A 13,353-nucleotide genomic window follows, 5' to 3' on the forward strand; every position below is an offset into this window, starting at 1 on the left:
AACAAGAAGAAAACACAGGAAGATGTAAAATTCACTGGTCAGAATAATTATATAAACAAATTCAGAATTCTCTAATATTGTAAGAATGGTATGGAAACTATATCTGTAGTATAAACACAAAATTAAAACAATTAAAAATAATAACTACATTAGAAGGTTAAGTGATAGATAATATAGAAAGATATAAAATGGGATTTTAAATATTTGGGGGAAAAATGGAATTTAACTGGAAGAGGACAAATTCCTATTCACATGCACCTTACTAAGACTGAATCAAGAAAAAATAGAAAATCTGAATAGACTAATGATATTGAATCAGTAATAAAAAGATTCCCATCAGAGGAAAGCCCAGGACCAGATGGCTTCACTGCTGAGTTCTACCAAACATTTAAAGAACTAATACAATATCTCTTAGTTTCAAAAAACAAAAACAAAGAAAAGAGAAATGAATTCTTACAAACATATTCTATGAGACCAGCATTACCCTGATACCAAAACCAGGCAAGGACACAACACAAAACAAAAAAGAAAGAAAAACGAAAGTCCAATATCCTTGATTTACATAGATGCAGAAATCCTCAATCCAAACCCAACAGCACATTTTAAAAAGCTATTCATCATGATCAAATGGGAAGTACAGTTCACATCCATTCAGGATAAGAGTGCTGAACGGGGCATATAAGAAATGTACCTCAACATTACAATGGCCACTAATAATAAGCCAACAGCTAACATCATACTGAAAGGGGAAAAGTGGAAAGTTTTATAAAATCTGGAACAAGACAAGAATGACCACTTTCACCACTTTATTCAACATAGTGCTGAAAGTCATAGCCAGAGTAATTAGCTAACAGAAATAAATAAAGGGCATTCAAATTAAAAAGAAGTCAAATTGTTACTGGCTGCAGCTGACAAGATATTTTATATAGAAAAACCCAAAAACTCCACCAAAGATTTTAAAAAAAAACCTATTAGAACTGATAAACGAGTTCAGCAAAGTTGCTAAGTATAAAGGCAACATACAAAATTCAGTAGCATTGCTATATATCAATCACTAATTATAGAAATAGAAACCAAGAAATCAATCTCATCATACTATAAAAAACACTAAGGAATAAATTTAACCAAATAGATGAAAGATATTTACAATGCAAATTATAAACATTAATAAAACATAAATATGAAAAAAATTGAAGACAACATGAAAACGTGGAAAGAAATCCACTACAGATAACAATAATGTACTGCTTACTTCAAAAAGCTAGAAGAATTTGAACGTGTTCACTACTAAGAAATGGTGTAAAGGTTTGGAGTTAAGGATGTAACCTGATCTGAATATTATACAATGTATTCATGTACCAAACATTACACAGTACCCCATTATATATTCAACTTTGATGTTTCCTTTAAAATAAGTTTAAAAAAACTAATAAAATTTGGATAATTATGTTTTCATTAAAGTAGAATTGTATGTATTCAATTTCTGAAAATTATTGGTGTGTTTATCAATCCATTCATTCCTTATTTATTTATTCTTTTATTTACTCTTTTTACTCATTTACACAACATATGAAACAGCTATACTATGTGCAAATCCAAGACTTAAGAAATCTCCATATAACTTGAAAGATGAAAAAAAAAAAGAGATTGTGTGCCACATTTAATTCTTTGATTTTTGCAGTTATAAATGAGGGAATAAATAGTATTCCCATGTGAATAGCCACTTACACATCAGAAAAGTCTGAGTTAGAAGTCAGACCTGTCCCACTCCTAGGCTTGTACTCATAATTGTCACATACCACTTCCCCAAAGAGACTCTTCAGAGAAAGTCCCGGGAATGCAGTGAGACATGGGTCCTGGAGGACTTCAGCTGGCATGGCTGCCCCTATGCCATGGAATAGTTCTGCCCTTGCACAGGGGCAGTGCCTTTCAATTCCTGCTGCCCTGAGCCACCCATATTCCCCAGGACACCTGTGAAGTTCTCTGACCACAGTGCTAGGGTGAGATGTGGGAAAATACAAAGATCTGAACTTTCTCAACTATGGCTTTTGGTAGCTAAACCAAATTAGATTCTGGGATCCATCAAGGGAGGATTCAAACCTACAAAATTATCCCCACATCAAACCCATCTCCAATTGGCCATATGCCATGGTTGAATTCCTTAGGTAAAGCCTGTAACCAATTCTCAGGCTAACCTTGGGGTGGGTCAAGAGAAAATTGGCTCAGCTTTCAGGAAAGAGTGTCCAGCCAGCTGAGGAGTCACGTAACCTTGTACTTTGTTCAGTTCCCCAGTAGACCAGGAACAGGGTGGCCTTGGGGCTCTAAGGTGCTTTCTCAGAGGATTCTCGCCCTAAGTGTTCCTCTGTGGACTTGCACCAAATTGGCATTAACCTGTGGAAAGGTTATTTTTTTCCCCTATCTTTATAACCTACATTCCCTTGGCCACATAAATCTGAGATGGTAGTCAGAATCAGGACCCTAGAAGCCTCACTGCTCTGTAGACCCTCGTGAGTCACTGAGATGGTCACAGAAATCCCCATGTGTAACATAGCCTGCAGAGCCACGCTCATGGCATGTTCCTTCCCCACAGGCTGTGTTAGCTGTGTGGGCCACGGGGTCACCACCGTGAGGTGATTCCTGTAGCTTCCATGTTAAGGCCGCTATGGCTTTGCCTAACCCTGAGATTGGTTGCTGGGGACCTCAGAACTGTACGATGTGCATGGCCACCTTGTGTCATGTGTCATGCTCAGCCCTTCTTCATCTCCACTAGCCATTTCCTTTCTCATCTAGCCAGACTCTTTACGTCACCTATGTATCTGTGCAATATCACCAGCCACAGATATATGTGTCTTACACTTGTGTTCCCACATTCACATCATTTCCAGGTGGCAGGGATATCAGGTAGCCCTCGACCCTGCTGTTATTACACTCTGACCTACAGATCACAGAACATAGAGGAGGTCTTCCCTGCCCCCTCTCTGTCACCAACATCCATTTGCCTCAGTGCTGGCTGTTAGGGCAGTAGTCTTTGTCTTAGCTGAAGTTGTTCCAATGTGTTCTTTACCTACTCATTCTCTCTCCTCTCTCATTTCTCGTATATATATCTCTGTTTTCATCATAGCTTTCTCTTCTGTGGGCCCTGAAAAAGTTCCTAAAAGTAGTGTGAAACAGCCGGATATAGAGGCACATGCCTGTAATCCGAGCGGGTCGGGAGGCTGAGGCAAAAGGATCTCAAGTTCAAAGCCAGCTTTAGCAATGGTGAGGCACTAAGCAATTCAGTGAGACTCAATAAAAATACAAAATAGGGCTGGGGGTGTGACTCAGTGGCTGAGTACCCATAAATTCAATCCCTGGTCCACCCCCCCCAAAAAGTAGAGTGAAATGAGAAAAAATTATAAATGTCATTCCCTGTTACACTCAAACTTTGTCCCTATTCCCTTATAGCCAGTGCCTGGTTTTTAAAGAAGTGTGTGTGTGTGTGTGTGTGTGTGTGTGTGTGTGTGTTTGCCTCAACTCTCTTCCCTTAGTTGAACATTTTCCTATGAGACTACTCACACCCTCATGCAAATAAGTATGTGTCTCGTGCATGTTGAGATGGTCTTTGTGGCATATTCCTCTCTCTTCTGATTCCACACCATGCTCCCATACTCTCACTAGATAAATGGACAGGCAAACTTATTAAGCACAACATTGTAATCACCATACTTTGTACTTCTGGTTGTTTTTATTCACAATACTATTGTTTGAGTTAAGCTTCTTTGTACTGGATGAAAAACAGATGTTCAGCAACAAAGGAGGACAAACAAATCAAGGAAATATCCCAATGATTATATTTTTTATTCCATCATGCCACAGCTGCTTGCTGAACCCCTAAGCATGACTCTGTGCTAGGTGCAGGCAGGACAATGAGGTGACCCAGGCTTGATCCCCTGCCTCAAAGAATGTACTTCCTAGTCAAAGTGAAGTTGGGTGGGAGGCAGAGGAAGTTGAGACACTACAGAACCAGAATATAAGGGTTGAATATGGCAGGTAAAACCCAAAGGACTTGGGTGTGCCGATGCAAGGATACTCCCTCCTGGCTTGACAGACCGGGTGGCTTCCTATTTGGATGTTGAGAAATAGGCAGGCTTTGGATTGTGGAAATACAAGTAAGAATTACTGACACCCCATAGAAAGAACATATGAGCAAAAGTTTTGAGTTGGAAAAAATGAGTACTGATTACTGGAAAGTTTCATTCTGAAATGAGACCAGATGTGACCAGGGGAGGGCTCTAAATTCCTTACTAAATAATGTGTACTTTGTATGGTAGATAATTCACATTGTTAAATGTTTCTGACCATGGACATGACATCATCAGATTTGGTCAACAGAAGTTGTAGAGACTTGAGTAGGAAAGATACTAGAGACCTCAGCCAGGGAGACCAGTTAAGAGGCTCTTTTTAAGCAGTCAGATGGTGATCAAGGGCCTGGAGGAGAGGAGGTTCTGCATGAGGGACATTGCCAAGAAAGAGTCCAACAACTTAGGAACTGAGTGGAGGAGGGACAGTTTGCACTCTTCATTTCATACCTGTTTGTGATTGCGAAAGTCAGGGCCGTCATTTAACCACATAGCTTCCCTGATGTCACACAGAGCCACCACTCAGGGTTTGCATATTAATACGAATGCAGTGCTTAATACACACAGTGAGCCCTTTCTGTGGTATGGCCATCCTTATCCACGATTTCAGGCTCAATGGAGTCTCCATAGTCAACACGTGTACAGCCTTTATCACAGGCAGTGATTCACCAGACTTTTCATGGAGTTGACAGTCAGGAGAGGGAGCCAGGAGGGAGGAGACAGCAAGGGAACAGAGCTGGGAGAGTCTAAATGACTCCTGGAGTGCTTTGAATTCAACGCACACAGGACTCTACAATGTCCTGCATTCTTTTTCTCAGTGGATTAGCTAATTGAATCAGCAGCATCTGGCTAGAGATGAGGATTATGAAGAACCTTGATTTAGAAGTCAATAGACTCAGATCACCAATTTTCTTAGAATGTGATCTTGAACAAGTAGTTCCCTTTCAACCTCAGTCACCTGAATGGCTGCACAAGCATGACGAGAAAACAAACCAATCTAAAGGCTTGGTGACATTAGATGAAGTGCTCAGGGAAGGTTACTAGAAAGAAATGGCAATTGAGCTGAAATCTGAAGAGGAGCCCCAGTCCTGGGCAGGAGGGGAGCAGATCCAGAGCCTGAAAGGCAGAGAGCAGGCCAAGCAGGGGAGCAATGGGCCTGGCGTGTCTGGAAAGGTCAGGGGGCTCACTCCTGGGCCCTCTCAGCAACTCCAGCCGAGCTTTGTTCTGTTGTTGTTATTTGTATGTTTGTTCAATTTTGGAAAAAACAAAACAAAATATTTTATTGGTCAACTTTAGAAGGTCTTTTTAACAAATCTAATAGAAACCAAAGGGCAGACAGAATGCTATGTGGCAGCAGCTTTTAAATTAATTATGCATACAGAAATGAACATAGTTCAAAGCCAAAAGACGAATCTATACCATCCTGTGCAAAGCAGGGGCTGAATGCCTTTCCAGCAGGCTTTAGGCTTCTGCTTCAGGAGGCTGCAATCAGAAAGGGAGCTTCATCTGATCACGTGGAGCAGGCTCACAGGGCACTGGTTTTATGATGTTACACTCTCAGTCGTGGGAAGTGACCTTTCCTGAGATTGACGGTCAGGTTCAGGAGAACTTCTATGAGAAACTAAAATCTCTTTCTGAAGGAAATTATACTCATGGTGGCAATTGCATTGGATAGTCGCCTTGCTGCCAGCGTGTTTTTCAATGCTACAAACTTTTCATTTCGAAGAAAACAACATTAAAGAATGACACAGCAGGGAATTTGCTGATAGAGGACCCTCGTCTGCATTCAGCTCCTCTGCAACTAGCTGCATGTCCTTGGCCATTACTGAGCCTCTTGGAGAATCTGGAATCTCATTAGAAGTAGGGGGAGAGCAGATCTTGCCTGGCTTTCCTTCCAAGATTGCTATGAGGCCTAAATGAGAGAAAAAGTATGGAAACATTCTGCAAACTGTAAAGCCCTGTGAATAATGCAGGAATAACAGCTTGCGTGGAGTGAGGAAGTGCCTGGAACTTTGTGAAGATGTGACTTTGAGTCACATTGCTGGAAGAGAACATCCAGATTGTGTTAGCCAGAATGAAAGACTTCCCTGGAGAGAGAGAGAGGCAGAAACAGAGACAGAAAGAGAGAAATTTTAGGACAATAGGATTGTAGATTTACTTATTTCTTTTGTACAGAATAATTTATTATCGCATAAACTAAATACAAGTTTCTGAATAAATAATCACTTTCCCATCACCACATCGGCTACTGTACATGCACATTTCTGTGAGCACATGAGAACACTGAGGACAAGACATATTTCCACTCTCGGATTTTCGCATGTGAAGTGGGGAGAGCACAAGCCAGGGTGCTTCTCGTCAGACAAGCATTGGATACCTTGGAATGAACACATGAGAGACCCCTCTGATTATCTGAATCATTGATGATGTCCTTTTCTTCTCCGAATCTTGCTCAGGATAGTGTATTGGGGCAGGTAACTCGATACTCACATTTGGGGCCCTCTCCCAGGATCCTTTACTCAAAATTTTCCCATACCTCTTTTCAAGAAAATACACACAGCGAAAATATTCCTGGAGCTGTTGATTAGGCAGTGAGGAGCCCTCACTCTGCCTCTTTTCTAGGTTCTTATCCCCATTAGAAGTCCCCATCCAAGGCACAGAACTGTCAAATTGGTATGTCCACACCAGCCCATCTGCCAAGTGTATCCATGTGATATTCTGTGTGGACAGTTGTAGCAAATGATTCACATCATGGTGTAAGACTCAGACAGTGGGTGTCCCAAGTGGGGAAGGGGTTTTGCAGGTAATCAAGTTCCATCTGATACTTGACTCCCTTCTCTAATTGGTCTTGGACCAGCCACTAATACCTGCGATATTACCGGGTACACAGCTTGTGCTCCCCAGTTTTCACTTCCCTCAGAGCTGGCTGCTGGGGCTGGGGTCTTCACATTAGCTGTGGGTCCTTCCACCTGCTCTTTGCCCCTCATCCCTGTTCTGCCGGCTCAAGCACCTTCTTTTCCGTGACCATCTATCAAGTATCTGAGTGCTGCTCTCGCAGTTCACCAGCTCCTTCCCCGCTCAGCCAGTATCACTTACTGCTTCTAAGATGCAGTTGGTCCCAAGAAGGCAGTCTTTAAGAAGAATCCCTTTGGCAAAGATTTAGGGTTGGTGGCTAGTGGGGGACAAGAGTCCTCTACCCCTGCTTCCTGCCAGCCATTGACAGTTTCTGAGATTGGAATACATGAGGACCAAGGCAAGAGCAACTCACAGCCTCAGAAAGACAAACAGATACTCATTTTTTTTTTGGTTTTGTTTTGTTTTTAGCACACCTTTGTTCCAGGCCTGGCAGGATGCCTGCATTCATTTGAACAGAGGCCCTGTTATTAGCAAAGGGTAACCTCCTTCCACCTGGCAAATAAGAAATCCATTCTTTGCTTAACTGTGAGATCACTCTGAAAACATGCCCTACTAGAACTTTCTAATTAGGAACTATTTGGGAGCAATATAAAACTTGCTCAGAAGATTTGTGTTTGAGGTCTGGGTCTGCTCTTACCAACCTAAATCTCCATTTTCTCATCTGGGAAAGATAAGCCCTTCCTTGTGTAGTCACTGGAGAATTGTGCAATTCCAATGAGTTAGTAGAGGGAAAGCACTTGGTGAAGGGATTTTTAAAGTACTAACTGTGCACACTGTTCTTAGTCATGACGAGGTTGTGAGCTACCTCTATGCCCCTGCTATAACTGTCTACTTTTGGAAAATGAAAAAAAATCTATCTGTTTTAGAAAAAAAGAGTTTTGAGCCACCATATCAGTGGTGAGGCTGTCTTTGCAGATGGAAACATTTCCTTCTGTACCAAAGGAGACAATGATTATGCAGCCTTGGGACATGGACCTCCTCATACCCTACTTTAAAATCAGCAGCAGAAGCACCGGTACCCTCATGGCTATGAGACACTGATTTTCCCAGAAGCAGCTGTAGTCACAGTCCCAGAGCTACCAACTATCCTCAGGAGCTCAGCTGGGGAAAGGGACACTGGCAGGTGCTGTTCATAGATAGCAAAGCCTACCAGGACCAGAACACTCATGTCCTGCTCAAAGCACCCATTTAGGATTTCATGTTCATGATGAAATTTTACTTTTGCTTTGAAATACTGTATGTGAATGTTCTCCTAGAATTCAATATCATCTAGTGACTTAACAGAAAACTGGGTGTTTTCTATGCTGAATTAATACAATATGAACAAGTTGTAATAGTGATAAAATAAGAGAATTTTTTGTTGTTTTCTAGAAACTGAAGGCTTAAACTTAGAAAATGCAAAGGTTATGAGGTGACTTCTATAATGATGATATATATTTTGCAAAATGCACGAGACTAAAATTTCTCAAAAATAAGAAGCAGAAAAGTGGAAACTCTTGGAGTTGAGCACATGAGATTAGGAGTTCCTAAAACAGAGACTTCCACAGGGTTGGGAGAAGAAGAGTTCAGTGTATAATACTCAGGCTCTTTGAGATGCTACTTTCCTTGCTTCCCCTAGAATGTGAGTCAGAGAGCTACATCATTTGTGGGGCCCAGTGCAAAAATGAAAATGAGGCAACTTTGTTTAAAAAGTTATACCATAGAAGCAGCAGAGCATTAAACCAAGCACGAGGCCCTTGGAAGCAGGGGAACCTGTGTGGGCACAGGCCACATGTCTATGAAGACCCCCTAAGGGCTGGAGGTGTAACTCCATGGTAGAGTGCTTGTTTAGAGTGCATGAAGCCCTGGGTTCAATCCCCAGAAACACACACACACACACACACACACACGCACGCACACACTCACAGAACTATGAAGAGTCCCCAGACACAAGAGACCACACTTTCCAGCTCTGTGGCCAAATCCCTGGCTAGTGAAACGAGAGCAGAATAGACTTTGAGATGAGACTGTGAAGCACCCCATGTGGTCTCCAGTATCTTCCTTCCCCTGCCACCAGAAGCATGGAGCCCAGGGGGATCCATCAGGTCATCAGTCGGCACTGTCAGTACAGCTGTCCTAGAGTCACCTGGAGTAAGAAAGAAGCTCCAGCATATGAAGGCACTGAGATGTGGGGGTTGTTATTGGAGCGTCGGCTGAACTTATCCTGAACAATATGTAGGGGAAACCCAGAAGCAGAGGGAGAAGCTTCAAACCTGAAAATTACTGCACAGGAAAGGAAATCAGAGAGTCAAGACTGCCATGATGATTCCCATAGATTAGTTTTTCCATCAATGAAGTAAAAGTTCAGAACTGAACTGTAGCTTGTTACGACTCTATAACTATACATAGTATGACTTCCCTTCAACTCATTTTTTTAAAAAAGGAAAAAAAGAAAGACTTATCCTAAGAAGAAAGATTCTGTGTTTTCCTCGGCTTGCCAATCTCTTGACCAACTTCAATCCTTGGCCCATCCATGGTCCACCGGGTGCCTCCAATACTTTCAAAAGCCAAGAGGAATGTACTCTTCTAGGGGGTGGTGTTCTTCTCTGTAGAAAGTACTTTCTCAGACAGACTTTAATTTGTCACCATAATTTGATATTGATTTTGGTATCCCCCAAACTCCAGTTGATATTATAAGAGTCCCTCTGCTTTAACATCACTGAGATAGGTCACTTTGTCATTGTTTCTCTGTGATATCACTTGGCTATCACATTCCCTTCAGAGCTGTTCCTCATTGCTTTCAAACACAGGATTGCTGTAGGACACCCCCCTGCCACGTCCAGGCATATCAGAGTAGGAGATCTGGTTTAGCGGGGGCCAGCTGGAATCATTCACCAAGTTCCTCTGCCATATTCGATACTGACTTTTTGATTGATAGCCAACACATTTTTTGATTGCCATCCACAGAGCTCGGTTTTCAATAATGGCCTCCTGCAAAATAAAAGTTTCTGTTTACCATCAGAGGTCAGGGCCTCTGGAGCTAAAGCACTTCACAGACCATAATAAGGCACTGTTGTTACTGCTGCTTAGATTCAGCTTAACAAAGAACTTGATCCCTAACAAATGTAAAAAGGTTTCATGAGATAAATCTTGGTTTCTCAAACTTCACTACTTAAGTAATTTTTCTGGGAAGAAAGAACATATACTTTCTAGAACCTGGAAACCAAGCCCAAAGTGACCTGCCTGAAAGATAGACTTATTTTGAGTCTCACATCTAAATTAAATTTCAAATCACTCAATGTGCTGTCTATATTTCTCTGGTACACCCTGGCATATCATGCCTCGTCATGAATAGAGGTTGTTGAAATTAGAATACAAGCCTCCGTCTTGGAGTTGAACAGATCTGGATTCAGGTCCCAGCTCTAACAATTTCTGTGGGCAAATTAATTACCCTATCCAAGTCTCAGTGGTTAGAAGTAATAATCCCCTCCTTATGTTGATTTTAGGATACATAATTCTCCTTACAATGCAGGGCCAAGCATGGTATAGCTCCCGCCCTGTCCCCACCCTTCTTAACTACTCCTTTAACAAATGGCTGTGCACCGTGGCCCTGTCTACACATGCCTCTCTAGAAGCTTGTGGTCTGATGATATCTTATTTCATGAGAGACTGAGCCTTGAACAGAGACCACAGTATAACTTATAATGTTGAGTGCATAATAGGTTAGTGTATTAATTTTCCACTTTTATCATATTTGGTCACAAAAGTTGAGCATCGTAGAGGTTACCATGAAAGAAGTGAGAAAATATGAGAACCCAAGTTGTCCCGTAAAATTAGACATGATTTTTATGTCCACCATGTATCTTTGCTAAGTTGAAAGAGTTAACTGTATGGGATTCTACAAGGAACTTTGCCAAAGACAGTGATTTTCCTAAAATTCACCCATCTTTGCTGTTTAAGTCTTATTACCCAATGAAGAATAGATGGGCACTCATCTCTTTCCTCTAAAAGAGATCTTCTGGAGGCTATGGAAGACCCACGTAGCCTTCATCTGCTTCGTGCAAACCTCAGGGCTCAGCCAGCAAGACTTGTTATTCTACTGTCCACAGCAGGGTTTTGTCCTCATTTAACAAGAGAACTATAGTTCTCGGTAGAGCTGGGATAAGGCAGGAACATGAGCATCAACTCGCAGCTTTTAAGTCTAATTTAACTCCAAGAAAACTTAGCAGGATTTCAAATTAAACCACACACACACACACACACACACACACACACACACACACGAGAAAGACAGAGAGAGAGACAGAGAGAGAGAGATGGAGAAACTTTAGTGCTCTCCATCTCCCCTGGAGCTTTCCTCAGTTCTAAAAGTGTGATGACCTCTGTCACCTTGCTGCTCTGGAAAGGGACACTGAAGCACTGAGAGCTTATCTGGCCTGTCACTCTACATTATAAATTAAATGCACAGCTAGGAAAAAAAAGGAAAGTCTGAATAAGACACTGTTTCTTAAAAAAAAAAAAAAAAAAAAAAAAAACAAAGCCAGCCTCAGCAAAAGCGAGGCACTAGGCAACTCAGTGAGACCCTGTCTCTAAATAAAATAAATAGGGCTGGGGATGAGGCTCAGTGGTTGAGTGCCCCTGAGTTCAACCCCTGGTACCCACCCCCGCAAAAAGTAATAATAATAATATAAATAAATAAATAAACTTCACCACATGAGCTTTTCAGACTGGCTACAATGTAATCCATGTGCTATATATTTACACACAAATACACACACCTCATTTAAAAAGTGGAGGTGACTAATGCTGTCCATATTAGCTCTTACATCTTCTCAGCAGGAGGAAAGGGACATAGTAAGGTCCTGTTGAAACCTGTTTGTTTTCTGCACTGCTCTAAGATTAGGGTTACAACAAGGGTTAGGATTGGGGTTGGAGTTAGACCTCAGTAAACCAAGCAATACTGAGGATGTATAAAAGGAGGCCAGCCATCTTTCATGCCTGCCCTTTAAAAAACCTCTCTGAAACATCAGTGCTACAGACTGGCCAGGCAGTATGTGGTTGGTACAGCTCATCCCAGGAATCCTTAGCATCTCTGACACACATACCCAGAGCCATTTACCTACACAAGGCAGGAAAACTTAGTATCCATAATTCTCAGTTGCAACTGCCTTCACCAAAGTCTCAAGTGGTTTTGGTTATCCCTGAGTACCTGCTGACCTCAAGGAAATCAGGCAACTCTGAGCATCTGGAGATGAAGTGGAGGCACCTGGATTGGGATCTACTACCCTTTGATGTTGTTTTTCAATTTAGCAGCTACTGGGAACTAAACACTCAGGTACACATCTGTATTTCTCACTCAACATGAGAAACAAAGAAGAAACTTTACCTTTCATGAGCATCAAATTTTTACCCTTTCTATTTGGGAGCTTCTTACATTTAATAATTGAATAAACTTTAATTTAGCCCCTACTGGAATAAAGCAGAGTTTTAGATGCAGTAGCTACTAACAGGAGTCCTTGCCAACATAGTCTAAGGGCAGGTGAGAGAAGAAATGAACGTGCAGATAATTATAGCACTAGTCCTCTTTCTCCTGGCAGATGGTGTGGCATAGTGCCGGAGGACATTGGCACATGACCAGCAAATACTCATGAGAAGAATTGAAAGATGAAAGGAATGATTAAAGGACTGGTAGATACAAAGTAAGAAATGGTAATGCATAAGAGATAAGGTAAATATTATGGCTTATATTTTCAAACCCCTACTATGTGCTTTTCACCATTCACATTTCAGGCTTCAGTACCCTATGAGGTAAGGTGTTATTATTGGCTCCATTTTATAGAGGGGAAACAGATGCGAAGAAGTGGAGTAAATTGCCTCAATTGTCAGACAGCAAGAAAGTCTGGGAGGCAGAATTCACACCCAGGTAGACTACCCTGAGCAGCTGTTCACTACAGATATGCTGACAGGAGAAGGGTTTCCTGGCAGATTAGGGGAGATGTTGACACTTGACCATCCTGTGGCCCACTCCCTCCCAGCTCTTCCCTGCCCACCAGAAAACAAACAAACAAACAAACAAACAAACAAACAAACAAAAACTGTCCAAAAATCAGTCTGGCTGGGCACAATGGTGCACACTTGTAATCCCAGGGGCTCAGGAAGGAGGGTGGTGAGTTCAAAGCCAGCTTCAGCAAAAGCGAGGTGAGCAACTTGATGAGACCCTGTCTCTAAATAAAATACAAAATAGGGATGGGGATGTGGCTCAGGCTCAGTGGCAAAGTGCCCTGAGTTCAATCCCCAGTATACAAAAGGAAGAGGAGGAGGAGGAGGAGGAGGAGGAGGA

General features: G+C 41.9%; 1 protein-coding gene across 2 annotated transcripts in view; it reads right to left on the bottom strand.

Moving 5' to 3' along the window:
• Positions 1-2,413: 2,413 nt before the first annotated feature.
• Atp13a4 (ATPase 13A4) overlaps positions 2,414-13,353 on the bottom strand; it is a 139,721-nt gene continuing 128,781 nt past the window's right edge. For both annotated transcript variants that reach the window (XM_015499907.2, XM_048804093.1), the window contains exon 30: positions 2,414-10,004. In XM_015499907.2, coding sequence (XP_015355393.1) covers positions 9,792-10,004 — 213 coding nt within the window. In that variant the 3' untranslated portion in view covers positions 2,414-9,791. The remainder of the gene's footprint in view (positions 10,005-13,353) is intronic.

The sequence above is a fragment of the Marmota marmota genome, unplaced genomic scaffold, assembly GCF_001458135.2.
Source record: "Marmota marmota marmota unplaced genomic scaffold, marMar, whole genome shotgun sequence".
In the NCBI taxonomy this organism is placed as follows: domain Eukaryota; kingdom Metazoa; phylum Chordata; class Mammalia; order Rodentia; family Sciuridae; genus Marmota; species Marmota marmota.